Below are 25,921 nucleotides of genomic sequence, written 5' to 3' on the forward strand. Positions count from 1 at the left end.
CATGTTACTGGTTGACTGGTGTTGTCATGTAATCACAGTTGTTGCAGGAAAAAAAGGCTTTGTCTTGGCCTCCCATGCCCCACGACCTACCCTCTCCAGACAGTGTGTGTGTGTGTGTGTGTGTGTGTGTGTGTGTGTTTGTGTGTGTCGTCCTCTGTGGGCTCATCAGTAGAGCTCCTCCCTTTCCAGATGCTGGCCAGGGAAGAAAACAAAACCAGGACAGTGTGTCTGTCATCTTGGGATTACCTGGGCCTCCTCTCCCTCTCTGGGCTATCAAAATAAACACGTTGGTTCAGAGGAATATCATTTCTGATACTGTGTGTGTGTGTGTGTGTGTATCCAGTTAAATGTTGCTGTTGGAGAAATTTTGTTTGATTTGCATGGGATTATTATAGTATTTTATACTATGGTATTAATACTTTTATTTACAAAAAGGATCCGAATCTGAAGGGAATTTCTAAAAACAAGTCATCTCTGATCCTGGTTAACTATTCAGTAGTCCTGCACTCAATATGAAAAAACTAGAGCTGTCAAAGTTAACGCGATAACGTGTTAACGCAAATTCGTTTTAACGCCACTAATTCAATCAATCTTTCAGAGGTTGTAGTGGGCTCACTATGGTATCATATGAAACTAGAAAACTTATGGAATCCATCGGTACCAACCGTGCTATACTAGCTTTTTGGGAAGGAGGTTAAATAACGTTCCAAAGTTGCGCTAAATTTTGGCATGGCATGGCCATTTTTAAAGGGGTCCCTTGACCTCTGACCTGACGATTTGTGAATGAAAATGTGTTCTATGGGTACCCACGAGTCTCCCCTTTACAGACATGCCCACTTTATGATAATCACATGCAGTTTGGGGCAAGTCATAGTCAAGTCAGCACACTGACACACTGACAGCTGTTGTTGCCTGTTGGGCAGCAGTTTGCCATGTTATGATTTGAGCATATGTTTTATGCTAAATGCAGTACCTGTGAGGGTTTCTGGACAATACTTGTCATTGTTCTGTGTTGTTAATTGATTTGCAATAATAAATATATACATACATTTGCATAAAGCAAGCATATTTGCCCACTCCCATGTTGATACTTGACAAATCTCTCTTTAAGGTACATTTTGAACAGAAAAAAAACAGTGATTAATCGCGATTAATCATGGACAATCATGCGATTAATCGCGATTAAATATTTTAATCGATTAACACCCCCTAGAAAAAACATGTTTATTTCTTGCCTCTAGTGGATCTCTATGACTGTATTTTTTCAGCTGCCTAACTGTGTTGAATTTCTCACTCTATAGTGCTGCGCTGACTCTCTTCACTTCCGCTGGTGTGCTCAAGTGTCAAGTGCACAGAGTCTAAATCAACCAGATAGACTTAAAATATGTCTATCCGCAATTGATCCTGACGGATCAGTGTTCACCCCCGAGCAAACAGCAGTTTCTCATAGCGCTCACCTCCCAGCCAACCAGAACTGTTGAAAGTGTGTGTGGAGACAGCCACATTAATCACACTCCTGTATAACAAGTCCTTTTAAAGCTTGATATTTCAAATACAACCTCTCTGTGTGTGTGTGTGCAGCTCTATCTGTCACCAGTGCAGAACTCTCTTGCAATGCCTCTCCTCTAGCAGAATGCAGTTTGTGGCATGAAAGACAAACAACTCATGCACACACACCGCACAAACACACATGCGCAGGCACACACTTCCACACTACTTGAACCCTGGGGCAGAATGCCAAAGAGCTGGAGGAATGTGACCCGGTGACCTTGGCTTGCAGACTTCCACATGGAGACCGGACACTAGGATGGTGTGCATCGGAAGAGGAGGCTAGAATAGCTCCGGTGTCCGGTAACGGGAGACTGGCTCTGTTTGTAAACTGTAGCCATATGACACACTGAAAGCACTGCAGTGCACATGTACTGTGTATGCACAGACCCACAGGTGATGGAAACACATGTACTCATGTCCAGAGGTTAGGAGGCGGGCGATGATGGGTAACATGAAAGGGGGGGGTGCTCGCTTTGACGTACATTTTCTCCTGTACAACACTGGGTTAACCTCGCAGCAACACATTTTTCTGCCTTCATGAATCCTGACTTTCCTGTTTGACGTTTTTTTCTTTTTCTTTAAATACGCGCTCAGTACAGAGAGAGAGGCCAAGTTTGACTCACGCAGTTCAATCTGCAAAAGCTGTCAGCGTAAAACAAGATTGAAAGTATTCAAGTAAGAGACATAAATCTATCAACCCACAGTATGTGGGTGGATGTAGTTTGCATGTTCAGATTACAAAATGCAATTTATACATGTGTTTCTGCACACTTGCATGGCCTGACGCACAGCAATCTGTGCCAAATGGTTGCACAATATGCTGACCTGTTTTTTTTTTTTTTTTTTTTCTTCCTTCAGTGAGTGAGTGAATGCAGCGGGGATCCAAGTCATGCATCAAAGATGGTGAAGATAGAAGTGCACCACAGCTGCTAGAAATATACGTGACACTTTTTATAAACTACATACCGGTAAGTGTATTGTCAGAACATCACAGTAACAAGTGGCCTTCTTTTCTCAGAAGCATGTTGATATAAAACATGATATGCTTTTACTAGTTACACAATCTGCACACTCAACTTAATATAATTTGTTTAATCAAAAAAAGCTTTATTTTTACCAGTTTACTTTGGGAAAGTGAAGAGACGCTATGCTTTTCAAAACAGAGAAATTGCTAAACTATATGGACCGAGACGTTCAGTTTTTTTTTTTTACTCCTCTGCACAGAAAGGCCAGGGGTAAACCCCACCCTCTGTGCTTGGAGAGAGGACAGAGATACAAGTGACAGATCAGGTCCAACCAGTCACAGATGACAAACCTTCACTGTTGCCCCACGATTATCTGACAAACATTTGAGCCCTCTGCAAGAGTCTTTCTTTGAAGAAGTTTGATTTCTCGATAACGCAACCAACTTATTTGAATTTCCTGCGTTATTTTTTTGTAAATTAGTTGTTGAAGGGAAAATAATAGGAGGCTCTGTAACTGAATACTTTGTCGCTGAGCATATGTTTATGTTCATATTGACACCACAGTAGCATCAAACTCACTGTTCCCGTGTGTGACATTATGGGTTCATCCCACTCATAAAGTACCTGACTGCTCTGATTCAGGAGACAGTCAGCTGTCTCCAGACCTGTGTGCAGTTTGTTTTTGTGCCCTATCAGTCTTGCTGAGCACACAGGTGCAGATCCTACCTGAGGCAGACGGTCTGGTGCCAAAGGGTTGTAAAGCAATCAGACGGCAGTAATATATCCCTCAGCCTATCAAATAGCTAACAGAGCAGGAAAGGAACAGCGTGTTGATCCAGAAACAAACAGCCCCCACCCTCTGTTTTGGTCTCTCTCCATCACTGTCACTCCACAAACAGACTCCCAATGCCACATTCAGACACTCCAGCCTTCCTCCACTCTGGGTAGAGCTACCAATCATACTCTCAGCACTGAGAGCGACCATCTAATTTTGAACTTAACTATTGGAAAGGTCTTATGTAAGACAAAGTGTTGTGGACAGCAGCACTGTATATATCAGCAGCTGAAAGAGACTGTATACTTTGCTACCGAGAGAAAACAAGCAGCGGTATAATTTATTTGATTTCCATTATAGCAGACGACAGTAAGTTGGATCTATTTCTATTCTTATAAGTTTAGCAGAAGCAAAGCAAATCAAGCTGTGCCCGGCGCTACCCATCTATTCAGGTCAACTATTGAGGGATGCCACTATCACCAGGGCAACAAGTAAAACAAACAATGTGTGGGTTTTGTATGCGTATGAAACACTAGACTCGAACCAGTCAGCCGCACAGCTAGGAGGTCTGCGCCCAGTTCAAGCTGTACTCTCAACCACGTCCTGCCTTTATGAGACAGTGTGGGTGGTGGGAGTTTAAAAGCTGTCAGACTTTTTTTTTAATCCATGTTTACCATAATGGGGAGCTCTGTAAACACTCGGGTTTGCCACAACATTATTCCAACAAGCCGGCATGTTCGGATCCAGCAGGGTTTCTCCAATGAGGAGTTGATTTGACTCAAAGATGAGCTGGCTCCTAACTGTTTAACTTTTCCCAGGCTTTTTGGTAACATTGTGGCTCGGAACAATGACAGGTCATAATAACTTTGAGACTTTGTAATTCAGTAATCTGTTTAAGATGGCCAGGAAACTTTTCACACAGGTGTTTAAAATCAAAATACCTCTCCAGTGCTGTATGGTTTCTCGTCTGTAGTTTTCTGCATCTGGCCTAGCTGACTAATACTAGAGCTGGTACCTGCTCTTAATTCAGTATAGTGGTGACAAACACAACTTGGCCTCTGGGCGGTTGAGTAATAAAGTCATACAGTGCACACACTCCAGGAAAGTTTTTACGTTGTGTGTCACTGTGTGGCTTCCGTAGGAAGAGAAGATTTCAACATATTCAATCAGGAAACACCCATGAGCCCCGGGAGAGCTGGTAAGAACAGATTAATACACTCCACATGTGTGTTGTGCCCCGGTAAGAGTGCACGCTAACTATTACTAGATGTCGTAATCACAGGCTCTTATCTTAGTGTCCGTAGGAGGGAGGGTTTTATCAGCTTGGCTATATAAGCCGGAGAGAAACACAAAGTGACCAGGGACATAGTGAGATGAAAACAGGAAAGAGAGGCCAGGTGCTAAAACAAACAAAACATCAGGTGTTATATATGATTAGAACCCCTCATGTTGATAGCTAACAAATATTCTCAGAAAGGAGACTGACCACCACACAGAAATTATGTTATGCAACATGAATATAGCTGATTAGAGATTGCAGAATATGAGCAATAACAAGCACACAATGTGCCAAACGGTGTGTTAAACCTGCAGTAGGCAGAATATTTTTGGCATCATTTGGCAAAAATCCTACAATATCCTTTCAGCATATTGTAATTCAAGTGTTCTTAGAGAAAACTAGACTTCTGCACCTCTTCATGGCTCTGTTTACATGCTTTAGAAAATTTAGCCTGTGACGGGAGACTTTCGCCAATCACAGGTCATTTCAGAGAGAGAGAGCGTTCCTATTGGCTGTTCATTCAACAGAGGCAGATGTCAATCACTCACGAACTCTGATCAAACAGTCAAACTAGGCAGCGCTGATAAAAAATTAATTAATATTAATTTGCTGTAATACCTATTTCTCCCCTCAAATGTTTTCAGAAACATCTTGTAGTGTACGGTTTAGCTGTAAAATGAGAACGTTTTCTCCGGCTGGTGGGTGGTGCTTGGTATTTCCTCAACTGATCTCAACATGGCTGCCGGGTCACAAACTTTCTGATTTTACAGCTAAACAGTACACTACCAGATGTTTCTGAAAACATTTGAGGAGAGAAATAGGCATTACAGCAACAGAACATTGATTCATATTTGATCAGAGTTAGCGAGTGATTGACAGCTGCTCATATACGGCAAAGCTCCAGCTCTGCTCTGATTGGTTGTTTACCTCCGGTCTGTCAAATCTTGCAGATGCCATTAGGAGCACCGGAGGACACAGAGGCACATGATTTTTTTCAGATAACCTGTCTCATGCACTACTGTCAGGATATAGTGACCGTTTTATAAAAATATTTTTTTTTATATCATATTAGCTTCAATTCTACCCACTGCTGCTTTAACAGTGTATATAAACACAGTGCGAAACATGCAGTTATACGTCCTTTTTCACACAAAGGATGCTCTTTTAAATGTGAAAAATTAAGTGACCAGACTGACAGAATCAAAAGTGTTGCAGAGCTCTGCAGTTATTCATTGCTGAAGCATGCTACACACCCTCACTGTAGTAGGAGTGACACTCACGACAGCGTGCATGACCACAAGCTCTGACATTGTGTGCTCTCTGCAGGGTTGTATGTCATGATTAAGATAATTGTGTGTCTAATCAGTCTCCAGTCACTGTGGCTCCAGTCCTGGGAGCTGCTGTCGGTGATTTGGACGCTCCGCTCCGTTCTGGCTCAGGGGGCAGGCAGCACATCTTGGAGAGGAGACCCAGCATAATGTCCCTGTCCCACTGCCGTGTGCCAACCGAACCGCATGAGTCAAGCCTTCGTGGTAAGTGTGGGTGGCTTCCCTCCTGTGACTACTCCCTGAACCATCTTTCTCAAACTCCCTCACACTCTTCCTCTCTATTTTCCATGTGAATCATCGAGCCGATTTTTAGGTGATGAATGTTTGGCCCCAGAAAACTTAACTTCCTGACCATGATTTTGCCTGAAGGTGTAAACATCACCAATACTACACTGGCTTTGGAGCAACATGACACAGATCTGTTTGCCGAGCTACAGCCGTGTCACATGAGAGATCTGCATTACATCACAAGGACACGTGCCTATGCAAACACAAAAGGCCAGAAGACAGCAGGGAGTGGTGTTTGCGCTCTTGTACAAGTAAGGTGTTTGGTGCAGGCCAGCACGTCCATCAGACTTAAGTCTGTCCCGTTAAAAAAAACATTCTCCCCCGCTGTGTGTTGTTCTGAGTAACAGGCAACCGGGGACTAGGAAAACACATCCAGGGTCGCGTCTGCTTCTTCTCACACAGAGTGCCAACAACATGCTGACATACTCCCATAAAGTGCAGACTGTGCTCTGAGCTCTGCTGTTCATCCCGCGCTGACGTTATTCGTCCCACGCTTACGTCTGCGATGACTGAAGTGCATGTGGACAAACTGTACGTGCATCATAAACAACAAACTCAGTTCATTTTCCTAGGATGCTTTATCTACTTCCTATTAGCTCTGTTTCCCAGGGCGGGGGGAAAAAAGCCAGAGGAAGCAGAGCTGTTGTTGTCTCTCTCGGCTGGGTGCTTCCTGTCCTGATAGAGGGCCAAGTAGAGATATCCCTGAAAGGAGCTGTTGGAGCAGGGGGGAGGGAAGAGCTGGGTGTTTTGGACCCCTTTCAATGACTTACAATCTTATCTGGCCCGAGTTTGGTATGCATCCACTAGTTAGAGCTGGGCACAGTTTGAGAGAACACGCTAAAGCCTTCCCGCTTCCCCTCTCCATTACAAATAGTAAACAGTTTGCAGATAGCCCTTCATCAGCAGACTTTAATGTAAAAACTTTACATCCTGGCTTTTATCTTGCTTTCTCACCACACAGTGTGCAGACATTTCAACCTTTGATTGTTTGTTCTTAATCTGAAGAGAGACTGAACGTTATCACAGGGATTTGTTTGGTGTTTGCAGCATTCCAGACAGTATAATTCAAAGTACTTTCAGCACTTTAATGAGCATGAACTTAATTAGTGGGTCCCGGTGGGAACACTTTGCAAGCTCACTTCAAGAGAAAAGATTGCAGCTTTGTTGGATAAGCTCAAAGCACTCACTGTGCAGCATCATGCGGTTTTTATATAAACATCACGAGTCTTCATCCTGTTGGTGCGCCAAACTTCTGTTTAAAACTTGATATTTTTCATATGAACTGTAACTGTGACTTTACCCACTTTCTTTTGCTTACTTTCAGTTTGAACTGTATTCTGAGTAAACATTCAAAGACAGGCCACCTCCCCGTCTGTCTGCTCTGTCTATCACCCTCTCGTATATGATAGGATGGCGGCCCGAGAGGCTCTATCTGTGGGAATCACATGTGTGTTTGTAGTGGGACTAATGTAAACATTATGCTCTCATCCCGTCTGCAGATAAGAGCTACGGAAATGGATATGATTAAATAATGAAGTGAGGAGCAGATGCGTCAAGACCATCATCGGTAGTCAGGATATAGCCAAGCTTATCTTTGTCAAGGAAACCTGATTGGTAATTGGATGGCCGGCTATTGTCGCCTACAAATGAAGGACACAGATACTGATGTCTCAGACGTCACAGACACACATGCCCGTGGAAAATTACTTGAATCTGAAGCTTTGTGCTCAAGTGTATTCAGGGTATTATGGCAGCATTTTAATTAAGGCTAATTATCAGGTCGGAGTAAGTCAGAGAGAGACTCCTTAAGGGCCGTTGTCTGATGTCTGATATGTTTGATCTCCCTAAAAACTCACAATGTAAACTTTACATAAGCTGAGGATTCACAATACTTCCACCAAGTTCTGAGAAAGTAGTATTGCCAAATGAGTGCTGTACTAAACAGGATGCCATTTGTTCGTTTTGCACACCTAGAGGAATCGCTCCTATCTTTAATTCTTTTGAAAATGTCCCCTGAAGACAGACACGTTCGGGGCCTGGTTTGGCTCACGAGAGATAACACGCAAGGCTCTTTAACGCAAGCAGAGTGTCACAATGTGTCTTAACCACTTCGACATGAGCCCCTATTTAAAGCCAGTCCTTCAGCAAAGGCAGTGTGAGGTCAGAGGCACACGTATGTGAGTGCGATATCTCTTCGAGAAGTGTAAAATGACACTCTTTTCCCGTGTAGCGGATATCTCACAACGCTTGTCGGTAAAGGGGATTCAGGGAAGGCTCCAGATGATGGAGTAATTATGTCAGGAGCTTTACAGTAAATATAGTTTCAGAGGGAGGTTTGTGGGTAGAGGGTGATAAGTATAGACTACTGCTCTCAAAGTGTTGTTTGGAGTGCGGAAAAAACCCTGAAAAAGAAAATGTTTGACTTAGGCACGCGCATGTGCATGCCTGTCTGTATGTCTGCCTATGTGTAAACTCAAGCGTCTCTATGTGCACACATTTTTTCATGAGTCAATATGAGTTTATGTGCACCGTCTGTGTATACAGCAGTCTGTTTTTTTACTTGACGAGGAAGTAACAAGCACATTGTGCCCTGTGAGCTCGGTGCACACCTCCCACACGCCCTCAGGCTCCAGAGGCCCTTGCAGTGTTTGGTCTGGGGCGGCTCCCCGGCTGATTTACTTCCTGCCAGGGACCACAGCGGTGCAGGGAGGACATTGTCTGCAGGGTTTGCCAGAAATCAGAAAGAAGGCAAGGATAAACTGAGATTTATGTTAAATTTACATAACAGCCGTTAATTCTACATTTCATCGCCTCTTCTAAACAGCAGCTGTCCGTCTTAGTGACCCTAGAAACAGTTAGTTCACTGAATGCACAGTAAAGGACAAAGCATGAACTGTGTTTGAGAGGCTTAATGAGAATTAGACTGTTGCACCCAAGTAAACCGACCTCGAAAACCATCAGCTTCACGTGTTACATGATTTAAAAATAGGGTGTGCAGCAGTGATAACTCATTATTTTTCTGCAGAGCTGAGAATAATCTGCTGGCTCCAACATAATTACAGTCCTTACTTCAGCTTGACTTTGAATGTTCTCTCCTCCCAGAGCTAAATTTACAAAGCAGTGAAGGTGGCTCCTGTGAAAGCTCTATTTTGCCTTCGGTTTTGTCTTGGCAGGATGAAAAAATGGTATAAATATGATGATGATGATGATGATGAAATGGAGGAATTTAAAATAGTTACCAACATGTCTTAATAAAGTCAAGTGTTGGGCAACTTTGAGCTCTCACAACAGCTGTTTTCATACTCATCAAATCGTTTAGTGACTTCCTGCCCTGTATGGAAGCATCTGCATTTGTTATGTTTCTTCGTTCATTGTATAGTTTGCCTTACAGTTTTACATTTCTATAAACTAAAAAAATTGCACAACCCACCTACATACTCAACCAATATATGTGCATTTTAATACTTATTGTATTGGCAGTGTTTTATCATTTTTATCCTCTATATGTTTCCCTTTATCATTTTCTTGTTATGCCTCTGCGCTGGCCAACGGGCGATCCGTCCATCCGTCCGTTGGTATCATTCTCGTGAACTTGATATACCAGGAACGCCTTGAGCAAATTTCTTCAAATTTGGCACAAATGTCCACTTGGACTCAAGGATGAACTGACAAGACTCCAACACAAACTACACGGAAGCACCAAAACCGCAAAATTATATCTAGTGAAGCCCGTCTGTTAAACAGTGTTGGCCGCGGTCAGAGGACGAGGGGGAGACCGTAGCTTTGGTCTCTGGGGCCGGAGTCTCTGCTGTACTCTGCTCCTCTGCTCCTCTGCCTGCTTGCCTTCAGTCACACACCGCGCTCGTTCTCGCTATTTCGCTCCACACGTGTATGCGCGCACACTACACACTGCAGAAGAGTTAGTTTAGCTCTGAGAATATCTAGTGAATGTACAGTGGACGTTTGTTCAGATATAACTGCTGCAGCTCCTCCAGACCAACAGAGGTTTCCCGTGTCTTGTGAAGTGACGGGGCTCCGCAGCGAGAAACGTTATCGTCTCCGACCAAAACTCCGGTGTCTCCCCTGTTCCCTCCGGCCGCGGTCGGGAGGCTGAAGCAGGAAAAGCCAACACTAGGATCAGCAGTGATTCATGGAGAGACCTTCATCTGGTCAGCTAACATTACTGCCAAGCAGCTGAAATATAGAGTGATATTGTGGTTTTAGCTGACGTGTGTCGCCTCACTGTGTTGAGGGATGCTCGTTCATGTCTATGTAGAGCGAGCACAAGCGCGAGCCCGACGCTGACTTTCATTGACTTAACGGCCACAGGTGTCGCTGTTAACAAGCATTTCTGATTCTTACAAACAGTCCCTTTAAGAATTCATCTGCTAATTATGACACTTTCACACAAATGTCTAATAGGATAAAATGATGAGGTGATGACATTTTGGACAGACATGGATGTAAACTGCAACTTGGTTGGCGGAGGCATACAACCACGAGATGGTAATTCTAGTTTTTACTCTTATTTCAATTATTAGTATTCATTGCACTCGTTTTTTTAGCTCAGCCTTAAGAGTAGGCCACCCTGCATTTCAATATATATTGTTTGTGTATGTGACAAATGGAACCTTGAAATTCCTTGAGTCCTTGAATTTATGTTGTTTTTTTCACCACCTGTCTATATACAGTATATTGTTTAATATAACGTGAAACAGTAAAATGATGAAAAGGAATAGTCCTGTATACTATGCATGAATAACTCTAAGGGACCTGTAACAAACACATTGATGAAGCTGTGTCTTTCCAGAATTCAGTGTTGTCTGATATAACACCATAGGTTAGTGTGACTTTGCATTCACTCTGGAGAAAAGCTACAAATGATGTTGTGGTGCAGAGTAGATGGCGGTTTAATTATTCATCTGGCTTAGCTTTCAGCATGTAGCCCCAAGGCCATTACAGTCCCCGTACCCTGGCGATTGAGTTCAGGACAGGACTGCATTTCCACCCACGCACAGTTCTTCTCCCCCTGGAGCGCCACGTTTTGCCCCAAACATATGCGTCTGCACAGCCAACCTGCTCATATACGGGATGGAAAATGGGAGCTGGACCTCATCTGCATTCTCCTGAACCCTTCGGCTCGCTCGTTAAGAGGCTTGTGTGAGCGGTGATCCAGAGCGTTTCTGTTGTGAGGAATTAATGTGGCTGCTGGCTGCCCAGCGCCGGATCAGGTAGTCTGGCTGACTTCATCAGGGGCCCTAAATCCATGTGTGAATGGAACAAAAGGCGCTCTGACAAAGCACATACTCTGTCCCGAATGACTCAGTCCCTGTCATCAGACCTTGCCACACACACATACACAAATGGGGAAACAGGACTTGTTCAGCTCACTGACTGTAGCTCATCTGTGGACTGCATCCTTCGTTACACATGTGTTTTTCTGTCCTCATAGTGCACCAAGAGACCAATGCTTTTATAACCCCGTGGCTACTGATTTATACCTTACTCCATTGGAAGTGCCCCCTTTTGACGGCAAGCCTGCTGATCTTCTTGGTGGACAACATCTGAAATCTTTATCAGCAGAGCCGTGGGCCTTGAGCCCTGCTGTGTGCTGTGCTGTTAATGTCCCCTATGAGTGAAGCTGAGCCAGGAAATCAGGGGAAGAACCAATTCCCCCAGCAATCAGTTGTTACTTAAGATTAATAGATTGCTACATTAAGCAAAACCTAAACATTCTGCTCTATACGCCGACATCAAGAACTCCGGAAACCTGGTATACTCATCGGCCACATGCCAGAAACTCCTGTTTTGGATGTTTGAAATACAATACAGGCATTACATTGCGGGAAACAGGTAATGGATTTCTTCATGAGACCCTTTAGGATTCAATAATGCAGCCAGAACAGAAAATGAAAATGTAGCCAAAAGATAGCTGATGTTCTGTACACTGAATATCAGTTGTGAGACCGGAAACAAGGCATATTAGGAGCCGGTTTCCATCTGTGTCAGTCAATCCTGTAGAGCTCCAGTGGTGCAGCCTGTGAGCAGAGTTGGCTCTGAACCAGCGACAACCAGCGTGACGTTCCCCATCACACCACAGCTGTCGATTTCACAGCTTCTCCCCAAACACCAGACACAAATGAGGGCGTTTGTGTGGGTGTCTGTGTCGGGGATTAGGTGTGACTGTGAGTTTATGTTCCCTTTGTTTTTACTACTTCCCTAAACCACAAAAAATGAGAATTATTACAGCCTCACTAATAATCAGCCTCCATAATCACTAACATGACTTTGATTCAGTCTCAGTCATAGGATGAGCTCGCCAATAACTCCCCCGGTCTATGTCTAATGTGATCCTCGGGTCATGGAGACTAAACACACCCTGTCATCATCAAGGAGGCGGTGTGGCTCGCTCCACCCATTACTAACAGCAGGCTGTGGCGGCACTTGAACCACTCAACAAAACAATGTAGAGGAGTGATGCAATGATGACTCGTTATTGCTGCTTTTGATTATATTTCGCTCCAAAATAGAAAATACCTGCGTGTGAGGCAATTTACTCTAAAGTCCCTCCATTTTCCCAGAAGTCTTTGTAGCAATACAGGAAGTGATTAATAAGTGAAGCAGCCGGAGGATTCTCAGGAGTTTGGTATGGTTAACAAGTAGAAGTGCTTTAATATGGTCGTATTTACATTGTAGTGAGAGATGACAGCCCGTTGCCTGGGGACTTGTGTTTTGTTTCCACGGCGGGAGCCAAGTGTGTGTGGGTCTGCCAGACGGAACCACGATCCAGCAGTAATACACGGCGATGTGTCAGACTGAGCCTCGGCTGTGGCGCTCACAGCTGCACCGGCTGGACGCGCAGCTCATCTGCAGTGTGAAACGGAAAGTGGGTTTTTTCTGTGGGCTACTGTTGCATTTCTCTGAGGTAATTAGGGATTGATTGACACTGTTAGTTAATAAGCAACTTTCTGGAGTCACAAATTATTTTACAATTAACAACAACATAAAAAAAGGCAAGGACAAATCAGTTCATTCCAATTACAAAAATCCATATTTTTCTTACTTTCCTAGCTGTGCACATAGTTTTATCTTTATTTGTCGTGGTTTTGAGATATAATTTCTCCCACAATCCAAAAATAATGGATGTAAATGTGATTCCTTACCTAAAAGTTTTGAAGGGTAGAAATATACAAAATGCTTCAATTTAAAGGGCCTTCTATCAGTACAGAAACTGGCAAAACAAGCCTGAACCACTACGGTCCTGGTCCTGAAAACATCTGCAGGCCAAGCTTAAACTTGAGACCCTTATCTCTTTAAATGATTTTAAACATAGAATAAAGGAAGTGGTCACTGCAAGCTGCAGTTGCTTCAATTAAATAACAAACACATGACCAACATGTTGCCCTGTTGATGCGCTGTATGAGCTTTTAATCTCAATGTGACTTCCTAGTTAAGTAAAGGTTATGTATGTATATTACTTAGTTTAAGTACTTATTTTTTAAACCCAATTATGACGATTTTCCTAAACCTAACTAAGTGGTTTTGTTGCCTAAACCTAACTAAGTGGTTTTGTTCCCTAAACCTAATTGCGGACGTTACCGTAGTTTTGTTGCGTGGCGTACAAATGACACGCAAAAAGCGTAAAATGCGTCCTCATGACACGAGGAATGTCTGTGTAATGTCGTGCTCTTTAAACGACTTCCTGTGAGAGCGGGTTGCAATATAATAAGATGTATGCAGATTATATTTTTCTAAATATTTTTTTTGTAATGAGGGTGAACTGACTCTTTAAACTGCTTTTTAAAGGTGTCAACAGCGGTCACAGTTCTTGTGTTTAAAGGGAGGAAGTTGCAGACTTTGCAGGCCACACAATGCTCACAATAACCTTGCAGTTTTACGGAGGGATAGCCAGCAGACCTTGGTCTAAACCAGCCTTTTGTTCAAAAGAAAACAGAGCAAAAGCAAACACAAGTTTAACACTTATTCACTGAAATCAGAGGCTTGACGTCATCTTTTACTACAACACCGAACCTTCTGCTGGTGATCAGTGTGAACTTTGGACACAGGCTAAATATGCACGTAATTTAATTACCTCAGCAGGCAGGAGCAATCAATGCTGTGACCTCCATAGTGAATAAATCATTTACAGTGATGATACAGGTTTTTTTTTTTTTTTCATTTCCAGCTAAACTCCACCCTTCCTGTTGGTGAGGGATTCATAATAATAAGCCGGGGGACTGAAGCGTCACTCCATGAGTATACCATTGTGTTGGAGTGTGAGCCACGAAGGGAAATTCCTTTCTGCTCCAAGTGCAACTGAAAGGAAAAGGAGCTGAAGGTGTCACTTTATTCGGGGGTGGGAGGATGCTGGATGTGGCGGATAAATCTCAGCGTGAGTCATGGAGTAAAAAGGCAGAGTAATTTTTCCTGAGAAGGATTGACATAATTTCTTCTCTCAAACTCTCATCAGAGCTTGCCTCTGGCTTGTGGGTGCTTATCTCCCTCCCTGACTAACTTTTTTATTTTTTTCCCCTCGCTGACTCACTTTATAAGGAACTTCCTGTGAGTGATGACATCACGATGTAGCTCACAAGCAGGGAAGGGAGGGAGGGAGGGCTGAAGTGGGAGGAGAGACAGTTTGAACTGAAGTCACTGAGTGTGTCTGTCTGGTAAAAACATGGAAAGAGTTTTACCAACCGATTCAGAGATGAAGCAGCAGTAAACATAAACACATGCTTTACTGAACGATTACATTTCATTTCTCTCAGTTTTGAAAATGTACCATTATCATTATGTGAGTATTCCCTGCACCATCCATCACATCAAACCTGTAAATCATTTATAATCCAAACTCTGATGCTCATGTCAGAACCTAGCAAAACCCCTTCCTCTGCTGGTCACAACTGGCCCAGGGAATCCCAAAAATGTGCCTGAAATTATAAAGGGGGATTAGCGATAGCCTGGTCCATGAAGGGGCCAAATATGTCATGATAAGCCTTTTGGGTTTGGGGGGGCCTCCTCCGTGCACCAGGCTCTAAAGGCTTTACGAACTCGGGCACAAGAACACTCTGTTCTCTCTCCGCACACACCTCTGCTTTCTGCCACTATTGATTCAACACACGAGTTGTTTGTAGCCATTGTATCTCTGTGTTTGGTTAGCGTGCATGTCAGTGTTGGGTTTGTATAGCCCGGTTAGGTTAGGTGACATAGTTAATACAACACCACTTAAGATCTAAGTAGGCTAAGCGACTGGAAATAGTGTCACATTTTAGATTTTCACAAAACTGAAACAAAAGACTATTTATATCGACCCTGTAGCCTGGGTTGTCTAACTACACTGGGTTTAAGTTAACATTATGGCAGGTAAACAGAGAACAGGTCCAGCTAAAAGAATCTGATCTGATATGCAAGCAGCTAAACAATCTGGGCTCCATTCAGCTACCAGTTGTGCAGATAAGAGTGTTTCTGGCTGTGTTTCTTTGCCTGTTGTCTGTGTTATCTACCCCGGAGCCATCCCCATTACTGCCTCCGTCTCCCTGCACATCTGTGCAGTTCACTTTGGACTGCAGCACGTATGCGACCTGCTGATAAAACCACAAAGGAGACTGATTTGAAGTATAATATAGGTCATAAAATGAAAAGTTTTTAAAGGCTGAGCTCACCGGATGGGGTGTCACCTTCTAATTACTACTTTGCTGCAAAAGAACAGGACATAATTATGCATCAACCAATCCCCAATGAGTTGTATTATAATGTAGCCTATTAACAGTTTAATTATTAGTATCCTTTATCCTGCATGGCCACCATCCATCCCACTGCAACAGTTTATCAGCTGACCGCATCCTTGTGTTCACACCTGCTCCGTCCTCTAACGTTAAACCTTGATCACATCAAGTTAACTTAAAGCAGCAGTGGGTAGAAATGGAGCAAATATGATTAAAAAAAATGTTATTTGTGATAAAACGGTCACTATATCCTGACAGTATAGTGCATGAGAAAGGTAAAAATCATGTGACTCTGTGTCCTCTGGTGCTCCTAATGGCATCTGCAGGATTTCACAGACCGGAGGAAAACAACCAATCAGAGCCGAGCTGGAGCCTGACGTCTATGAGCAGCTGTCAATCACTCACAAACTCTGATCAAATATGAATCAATGTTCTGTTACTGTAATGACTATTTCTCTCCTTAAATGTTGTCAGAATCATCTTGTAGTCCACAGTTTAGCTGTAAAATGAAAAAGTTTGTGACCCGGCAGCCATGTTGAGATCAGTTGAGGAAATACCAAGCACCGCCCACCAGCCAGAGCACACTTTCTCATTTTACAGCTAAACAGTACACTACAAGATGCTTCTGAAAACATTTGAGGAGAGAAATAGTCATTACAGTAACAGAATATTGATTCATATTTGATTAGCGCTGCCTAGTTTGACCGTTTGATCGGAGTTTGAGAGCGATTGACAGCTGCCTCCGTTGAATGAACAGCCAATAGGAACGCTCTCTCTCTGAAATGACCTGTGATTGGATTATTTTTAAGGCCTGAAAACAGAGCCATGAGGAGGTGTAGAAGTCTATTTTTTTCTCTATATGAATCAATATTCTGTTACTGTAATGCCTATTTCTCACCTCAAATGTTTTCAGAAACATCTTGTAGTGCACTGTTTAGCTGTAAAATGCGAAAATGGGCAGCCATGGTTGAGACCTGTTGAGGAAATACCAAGCACTACCTGTTTTGAATGAACAGCCAATAGGAACGCTCTCTCTCTGAGATGACCTGTGATTGGCCAAAGTTTTTTAAAAGCCTGCAAACAGAGCCATGAGGAGGTACAGAAGTCTAGTTTTCTCTCAGAACACTTGAATTACAATATGCTGAAAGGTTATTATGGACTCTTTCACCCAATGATGCCAAAAACATTCTTTCTACTTTAACAGTTTAACACTTGAATTAGACCTGTGTTGTATATCTTCAAGGGGTAATTCCCGTGATGCACCCAGCCAGCCAGCCAGCCTGTCCTGCTGCTGCTGCTGCTGCTGCACGTACGCTGCTGCAGAGGGTGTAAAGACGCGTCCTGCGCCTTTAAGAGCAAGTGTTGGAGGCGGATCCAGCGCGTTTCTCTGTGTGGTGGAGCTTATAAGACATTGCTCACTACAATACAGGACTTATCTAAAAAGTGACACAGTTTAGCCGGAACGCCACCAATTCACTGGCGTCCTATTCCTCTGATGCAATCACAAGATTAACAGACTCTAAGAAACCGAGGAGCTATATATATATATTTATATATATATATACTTCACCAAGGAGGAGTCTATAGGAGGGAGTCAGCGCAGGAGATCTGTTATTTAGGTGAGTTGTGATATATGAAATGTGTGCTGAGCTGCTGTGTCTCTTGTCTATTGTTTTGTATGCTGGTGCCAGCACGACAGACACCACTGATTGATGCAACTCTGTGATTAAGCCTATTTGTGTGTGTATTTTATTATATTATATTTTGTTTTGTTTTTTATTTTAAAGCCATTCAGATTTGTCTTCAAGCTGACATTATGAGGATCTAAAAAGTTAAAAAGAAAATTGTGAACACTTTTTCTATAGGTCTATCTTGTATATGATAGATAAAACAATATTGGATCGCTTAAATGACTTTTTGGTGGATTGCAAACTGTGTGTATTGTTTTTAATTATAATATTTTATTTTTATTTTAAAGCCATTCAGATTTGTCTTTTTAGCCAACACTATATGAGGATTTAAAAAAGTTCAAAAATAAATTGTGAACAATTTTACTATATGTCTATCTTGTATGATAGATAAAACAATATTGGATCCCTTAACACAACTTTTTTGGTGGATTGCAAACCTGCTTTGATTCTTTTATTGAATCCATCTATTTGTATCTATATATATATATATATCTATATATATATATCTATATATATATATATATAGATATATATTGCTCTTTTAAACTGAAGGGGAAATAATCCATTATGTATCATCACTACCTGGCCCAGTTGCCAGATAGCTGACTGTGTGTTGTGGTGTGAGTCACCTGCTTGCTACAGGGCTTTTAACCATTATTATCTCAATCCGGTAAGGTGAGGGGGTGTGCGCGCTGTTTGCTTGCCGCACAGGTAGAGCGGGTATGGTTGCTCGGAAACCGCTGCAGGGGTGTCATGAGCGGGGTGTGAACTCCTTCTCTTCAGGTCTGAGTGACTACTACACTCCTGAATCACTGGCAAGCTATCTGCTGTCTTACATCACTGCTAACCCCAGCAGACCTCTTCCTCTTACCAAGCAGGCCTCCTCTGTGTTATATTTGTCTATTTGTTTATTTGTTTTGCACAATTTAAAGGTCCCATATCATAAAAAGTGAGATTTTCATGTTTTTTTTATTATTAAGCAGGCTTAAGTCTTATTAAAATACTGTGAAAGTATCGAAACACTCAATCCACAGGGAAATACACACAGCCCGTATTCAGAAACTCTGCATTCGAAACAGGCTGTCAGGATTTCTGAGCCATTCGTGATGTCACGAATATACAATATTTAGACCCTTGAGACAATTTTAAACGTAAACATTCTAAATGTGTCCCAGTTTATTTCCTGTTGCAGTGTATGTGAATGACATCAGCTGACAGGAAGTACACATGGACCCAAGCTGTTGCCTAGCAACGCAATTCTGTTGCAATTCTGTTGCAATTCTGTCAAATTGCGCTAAAACGGAGCGTTTGAGACAATACAGGCATATTCAGGCTGACAGTATGAGGAAAATAAAGTGTTTTTTGAACATTACAGCATGTCAACATGTTCTATTAGAAACACAAAATACAAGTATGAACCTGAAAATGAGCATAATATGGGACCTTTAAGACTATACAACATAACAAAAAAAATATAATATACAGTGCAGGAAGAGGCAAAAAACTCACTGGGCTTATCTGAAGCCTCCACCTAGAGACAGGATTAAGATAAAGAAATAATATGACTATATAATAGTGATAACAAACAATTAGGACAAGATATATATAATAACAATAAGTATACAGTAAATATATAAAAAAAGACAAGTGTGTGTGAGTGTGTGTTACGTGGAAGTGTATGGTTAGTGTTTGTGAGGAGGATATTGATTTAAATATCTATAGAGACTTCTGGGAAATCATAACCAAACAACATTGTGAATGGGAAAAATTAAAAAACATGAAAACAGATACATGGACAGCATGGGGGAAAAGCAATTAAATTACATGACCCTTCAAGCGACTTTTGAAACATTTGACAGATGAGCAGTTTTTTGATAGATGTGAAAAGCTACTCCATAATTTGGTTCCCCTAAATCTTATCAAAAAATTGAACTCTACTAGTGAGGAATTTGGGAGGATGAAGATCTAGAGATTGACGGGTTGAGTAAGAATGAACCTGAGAATTTGTTTTATAATATCTCCACAGTCACACTGAGCCTGTCCACCTATTGTACCATATAAAGACTCCCATTCTCTGGTCCAAATGATCTGAATTAAGTGACTTAAAAGTAAATTCCCCCTCTTAAGAGGTTTTAATGCTCTGCATGACACATCATTTGTTTTAATCCTGTTGCCTGTAAATGCCCCCCGTGGTTAACTGCCAAGGATGAACTGTCTTTGCACCTGTTGCAAGAGGAAGCACAAGCCCCTTGGGGTTCATTATCGAGGATCATGTTGCTTCCCCATCCCCGCCGAACCGAATCGACGGCCCCCGGGCGAGGGGATTGCATGCCTTGTTGGGCAGTTTGGCTCACGCCTATGCCCCCAGTGCTTCCTGTTGTTTTAGAGCTTTGTTTCTCACCAGCTGTCAGGGCAGCACATAAATATGGCTCATAGGAGACCAGGAGCGAAGAGGCCGTGTTCCCTCTCAGTCATCACTCCAACATTATAAGGAGGACAGCGTGTCTCTCTGGGTGTGCACGCACCTCGTCTTGTGGTCTCCAGAAGAGATGACCACCAGGCTGATGGATGGATGCACCTGTTTTGCTGCATTCTGACAAATAGGACTTCTGATAGATTTGCTGCAACAATGCAAGGCTCAGACATGGTGTGCAACAAAGACACCTATAGTTACCCATAGAAACATAAAAGGCTCTGCATACTTTAATATAACACTTTCTAAACTCACGTCTCCAGAGATTGTGACATACTGAACAGGTTCATCCAGTGTTGGATCAGATTTTACTTCCAGCGTATCGCTGACCCCCCAGAAATATCAATACGCCGCCGGGTTTCCTCCGCTCTGTATATTGTACGCATTGTTTACTCAGCCCTGACGCATACTTGACATGACACGAACATTCAGGTCATTTGGCTTGAGGAGTTCTTGCAACATCAGGTAATATCTCCGGTAACTGGAGGAGCGCCTTCCTCTGCTGTTCAGGACAAGCCAGATTGCAGCACAGTCGAGTTTAAAATAAACCGTAAACTTATGAAGAGTGGAGGCAAGGCAGGTCTGTAGAAATAGAAGTCTTGGTTAATGAGCTCAACCCAAGATCGCTATGTTGCATTTAAGGCTTATATAGGTTCTCTGGCTATAGTTGAAATATAAAGATCATTCAGTAAGCTGGTGAAAAATAAGATTTGTATTTGTTTTCAATTTCAACACTTTAGGTAGCACCAATTATTCTCACTGTTTCCTCTTTATATAACTCAACTTTCTAACTTCCATCTACTTCAGGCCTGGTGTTAAATAAAGTAGACTAGAAGAACTAACAAACAAACACATGCGCTAGTGTCACAATACTGGAATTTCTAACTTCGACAATGTCTTAAAAAATATGGATATTCAATACTATACCGAGGGGGAAAATTGACCTAGAGGGCATACAATTTTAGTTTTTTATTAAAAATAAATAGTGTGTGTGTGTGTGTCAACTCGCTGTCGGAGAGAGCGGAAAGCGCAGGTGGTACCTGTGTATCGATACTGCAGAAAATGAGTATTGAAGCTGTTTCAAATTTTCATTATCCATGTATAGATATGATTTAGAAAACACTAATCCGCACATTATAGCGACACTTTTAGATTGAGATCTTTGTTCATTATTTTGGTCGATCTACTGCTTTTCTACTTTCTTTGTAAAATACTCTGACCAGAACATTATGAATGACAGAGTGCTCTATCGGGACATACGTGTCCTAAAATCTTGTCAAACTGAGCTTTTGTCCTTCCTCTGTCATAGAGGATTGTTGTCCTCTTAGAGGGAGAAGAATCACAAGGCTATAACTAAATATTTGGTTTGGTGGGCAGCAGATTTGTGTCATTTCTATTCTAATACCAGGACTTTCTCTCTTTCTTGGCTCCAGTAGAGGATGTGGCCTCTGCTTTCAGAGAGCATTTCTCAATGTGCTACCACATGTTCTGTTTCTCTTCATCTGCTTTTGCTCTCAGCGTCCCTTTCACCGTCATTCATGGCTTGTGTCTTGGCTGTGTTACAGGTACACCAGAAGCGGGGGCAGCCAGCCGGGCGATCTGAGTGTTTCCTGACTTTTTGATGCGACCCGAGTGTGCCTGGAGCATGTCCACAGTGGGCCTGACTGCCCAGGAGATCTCTTTTCCCATAGAAAACCCCTTCCTGAGGGGCAGCTACTGTCACAGCATGGCTGGATCCAAACCCTCCTGGAGCTACCGCCATGAGCTGGACAAGTGAGTGTTGACGTGCCACAACTAGAAGTCCGTTAGGGGAAGATTTATGAGAAAGGGATGGTTTATCAAATCTGCATGAAATGCTGCACTTTTATGGTTCAGGTCAGTCTGAGATTTATTGATGAAATGTTATGTGGTTTATTTAAACTGGTACTAATCTAATCTTCTTCTTGTTTTAGCAGCTTCTACTTCAGTATGGACACTGCACACTCAGATCACAGCGCTCGTGCTCAACATAAAGGGTCACCTGCACCGTCTCTAAGCTATGAAAGTAAGTGCATGATCTGTCATCTGCACAGTGCACGTCTTTGCTGTTTTGGATGTTGTTTCTTTGAATCATCTGCTACATACATTCTGGATATAGTAAGCGGTTTTCCAGAAATAAAGAGAAAGCTAGTAGTTCTTTTTTTACAGGATGCGATGAAGTTGAAGTAGTAAATTGTGATTGTCGTTAACCAGCCTTAATAATTTAATACCGTGCCATTAATGTGATGGTTATTTTTTCTTGACAGGACATAAACACATTCCCAGCTCACAGAGATTACCTCCAAAGAAGTCCCGGCCCTCCCATCTCTCCCTGTCCTGCAGCGCTGAACCATCCACCCCGAGTCCCGCCGATGACGACCAGGTGGTGCCCTCCTTCCAGAGGCTCTCTGTGTACGAGTGCAGCAGTCCACCACAGACACCAGGCAGGTGCTCCAAGCCTCTGCCCCCCATCCCTCCACAAACAGACATCTCTCCTGAGCAGGCTATAGACAATGAGGTAGAATTTTTCACGAGTTCGGACGACAGCCGCTGCCTGGTGTCTGATCCCTGTCCCAAATCGTCTCCTTTTCGATACGGCGTCCCCAGTCGAAGGAGCTTCAGGGACTGCGGGCAGATTAACTACGCTTACTACGACGGCCCATTAGGACCGCAAAGCCCGAGGCAGCCCCAACAACAGCAGCATCAGGCACATCCTCACACACAGGAAGTGCGGGAACATCACGAGCAGCAGCGACAGGAACCACCTGAGCCGGTGGTCTGTCAGAGACAGCAGGACAAAGCTCAGAGGAGGCTGCGACGCTCGCACTCCGGCCCAGCTGGATCCTTTAACAAGCCCGCGTTGCTGCGCCTTTCGTGCCACAAACGCCACACCCAAAGTATGGGTAAGCACGAGGTGCCGCCCCCTATCCCTCCACGAACAATCAAGACAGGAGACTACCGCCGCTGGTCAGCAGAGGTCTCGTCCGGGGCTTACAGCGATGACGACAAACCACCCAAGGTGCCCCCAAGGGAACCTTTGTCCAGAGGCGGCTCCCGCACCCCCAGCCCCAAGAGCCTCCCAACATACATAAACGGAGTGATGCCCACAACCCAAAGCTTTGCACCAAATCCTAAGTACGTAAGCTGTCGGGGTTTACAGAGACAGAACAGTGAAGGTTCCCCCTGCATCCTCCCAGTTATGGAGAATGGCGAGAAGGCTAGCGCCACACATTACTATCTCCTGCCTCAGCGGCCCGCTTTCGTGGACTCCCCTTACGTAGAGAGATTTCTCCGAGTCATGGAAAGCCCCGCATCTCGCAATACAGATGCATCAGACTCAGAGTGGGACTGTCACACCAGGAGGAAAGCACAGGTGGATTTAGTTTGAAAAGTTTTAGTGGAAGTAGCAGAGGACTCTACTGTACATGAGCAAAAACCACTTGAAACAAAAATGGTGAAACTGGACGCTAACAACCGTCAAACTGCTGCTTTTACTTTGTTTTGTTTTTTAACCCCCTATGTATTCTGAACACACAGGGTATGTGCGCACTGTATTCAGTTACTGGTAATGTTGGACTCTAAAAACCGTATCTCTGACTATAGATTGTGGGCAAAAATTCCACATTATGTAGAGCTTATTTTTTTATATGATTTTTATTTCATGACATTCAATGTGCTGTTTTTGCCGACGACGTGGTACAGTCAGAAGGTACAAGCGGGCCTTGAACCTCGCGCGCTCAGTGTTTTCTGTGTCTGGAAGGTTCGAGGATGTTTTGTGAGATGCATTGACTCTGCTTTTTGTATCTCACAAGGGGACAAAAGGTCAGTAATGTAACCGTGTACCACTTAATATATGAAGTCTAAATACAATTAATGTTTAACGAAATGAAGGATGCTAGCACACAAAATCTCTTTTTCTGTTTGCTATTATATATCAACACCGATATATTTTCCCCGCCTCGATGAAGTTTAAGTCTTACTCAGGCCGCTATATCGTATGTGTACATTTATGTTTCCCACATGGTACATTTTGTACTAAGCGGTGGGTACATTACTGGTAGCTACGCATGTTTCCATTGGAATGTCTAGTGCAGCTTATATGGTGTCTGTTGATGAGTGTGTCTGTTTGTATGTATAGTGCGTGGACGTGTTCTGGTGAGACTTTATAAAAAAACGACTTTCTACACTTGGTAGAACCATACTTGTTACTGTGCTCTGCTTATTTGCAGCGGCCTGCTTTTTGAGTACAGCCCTCTAAAGAGTGATTCAGTGTCCAGGTCTGTTTTGTTGCACAGAAACCGGCCTGTTGAACATGAAGTGAATGTATGCTGTTCTTACTGAAATCCCATCAAACAGTTGGAGGAGCTTATTTTTGGTCAAGCTGTGAGACATTGCTTGGATTATTTGCCTCGAGTACTACCTCCCTTTTGATATTAATCCTATATTTCACACAATCCCCATTAATAAAAGGCCAAATCTGAAATTATAATCTACAAAAAGATGAGGAAACCAGCTCCATATATGTGACCTGACAGTAAGAGTAACACAAAGTCCATTCTAACCGGATATCCTTAAATAGAGCTCTTAGATCACAGAGATGTCAGGCTAACCTGTTAATACAGACGCATTACAAAGACAGTGCAGGGTTTACCTACCTGACACAGACTTTCCTGTTCTGCTCATGCATTCCTGCCTTACATGATTGCAGTGGGTGTGGTCTGAGAGACCTTGGCTGCTGGCAGCCTAGAAAATATATGATTTTTATTGTTGTAGATTATTCAGAAGGCGTCAGGATGATATAGTAAATGTAGCACGTGTATTGAAGTAACCCTCTGTGTTCAGTTTGGGAAACACATAACTGCTAAGGTCAAACGCTCCTTGAACTACACTTTTTCTCTCCCTCCTGCTCACAGAAACTTGCCAACACAATGTTGCTTTTGACTTAAATGTCTAAAAAAATGTTTACATCATACACTGATACTATTTAATCTTAAGGTATTCATATGTCTTATTAGAAATAATAAAACTGAATGAAGACTAGTTTTTTTAAGACTTCTCTGCTGTGGTGAAGACATGCACTGGGAGAGTACAGTATGCTGTGTACAGTATTTAACAATTCCATTTTGTTGTTATGAAAAAGTATATAGTCTTTAAAAAGAAAGCAAAAATAAAATGACTTATTTATGAGCCTGCTTCTTTCTGTTTCTTCAATCTGTCAAACCCTGAACTCTCAACTCAGCTGTTTGGCCTGTTTTATCACCCACACACCCTCATGCTGTGCCTTATTGTGACTGGCCTCTATCCAGAGAAAGAAGAGTGATTTACAATGGTCGACTGACAGGTGTATAACACGGCCTCCTCCTGCATGACTGCTCAGATGCTCTGTGGCAGCCAGCTTCGCGCCCACAGGTTTTTTGTAAGCACTTAACAATGTTGCAAGTGTTTTACTCCTGACTGGCGTCCATGTGGTTGGGCATGGAGCCGAAAACCACAGTGAGCCACACGGAGCATTAGAGGTCAAATAATTACTAAATAAGCTACGATTCGGCTGCAATTACAACATCAACCGTAACCTCTCAGCGAGACAGTGACCATTTTCTGTGTGTTTGAGGTTTTGTTTCATAGCAATTGATTCGCCGTTATTGTCTTAATCAAACAAAAGGCGTCAGTTTTAACTATCCTGGCCACCTGCGAACCCTTTCACCTGGTTCGCTTATAGGTCAGCTGCTAGGCGACAGTGTGGGTGGTGACCATAGCAACTGAAGACTCAAAGCTCATTTTGAACGTCTGTTGGGGGCAAGAAAGATCCAGATGAATTAACAGAGCGT

General features: G+C 42.9%; 1 protein-coding gene across 4 annotated transcripts in view; it reads left to right on the top strand.

Moving 5' to 3' along the window:
- errfi1a (ERBB receptor feedback inhibitor 1a) overlaps window positions 1-25,280 on the top strand; it is a 45,822-nt gene extending 20,542 nt beyond the window's left edge. Inside the window, exons 2-6 of one of the 4 annotated variants that reach the window (XM_037775596.1) lie at window positions 2,410-2,519; window positions 5,937-6,102; window positions 21,641-21,848; window positions 22,028-22,119; window positions 22,361-25,280. In XM_037775596.1, the coding sequence (XP_037631524.1) occupies window positions 21,697-21,848; window positions 22,028-22,119; window positions 22,361-23,481 (1,365 nt within the window). In that variant the 5' untranslated portion in view covers window positions 2,410-2,519; window positions 5,937-6,102; window positions 21,641-21,696 and the 3' untranslated portion in view covers window positions 23,482-25,280. Of the gene's footprint in view, window positions 1-2,409; window positions 2,520-5,936; window positions 6,103-17,127; window positions 17,531-21,640; window positions 21,849-22,027; window positions 22,120-22,360 lie in introns of those variants that run through there. The other 3 variants (XM_037775605.1, XM_037775586.1, XM_037775616.1) reach the window with 3 other exon arrangements.
- Window positions 25,281-25,921: the final 641 nt, after the last annotated feature.

This window comes from Sebastes umbrosus, chromosome 1 (genome assembly GCF_015220745.1).
Source record: "Sebastes umbrosus isolate fSebUmb1 chromosome 1, fSebUmb1.pri, whole genome shotgun sequence".
Classification (NCBI taxonomy): domain Eukaryota; kingdom Metazoa; phylum Chordata; class Actinopteri; order Perciformes; family Sebastidae; genus Sebastes; species Sebastes umbrosus.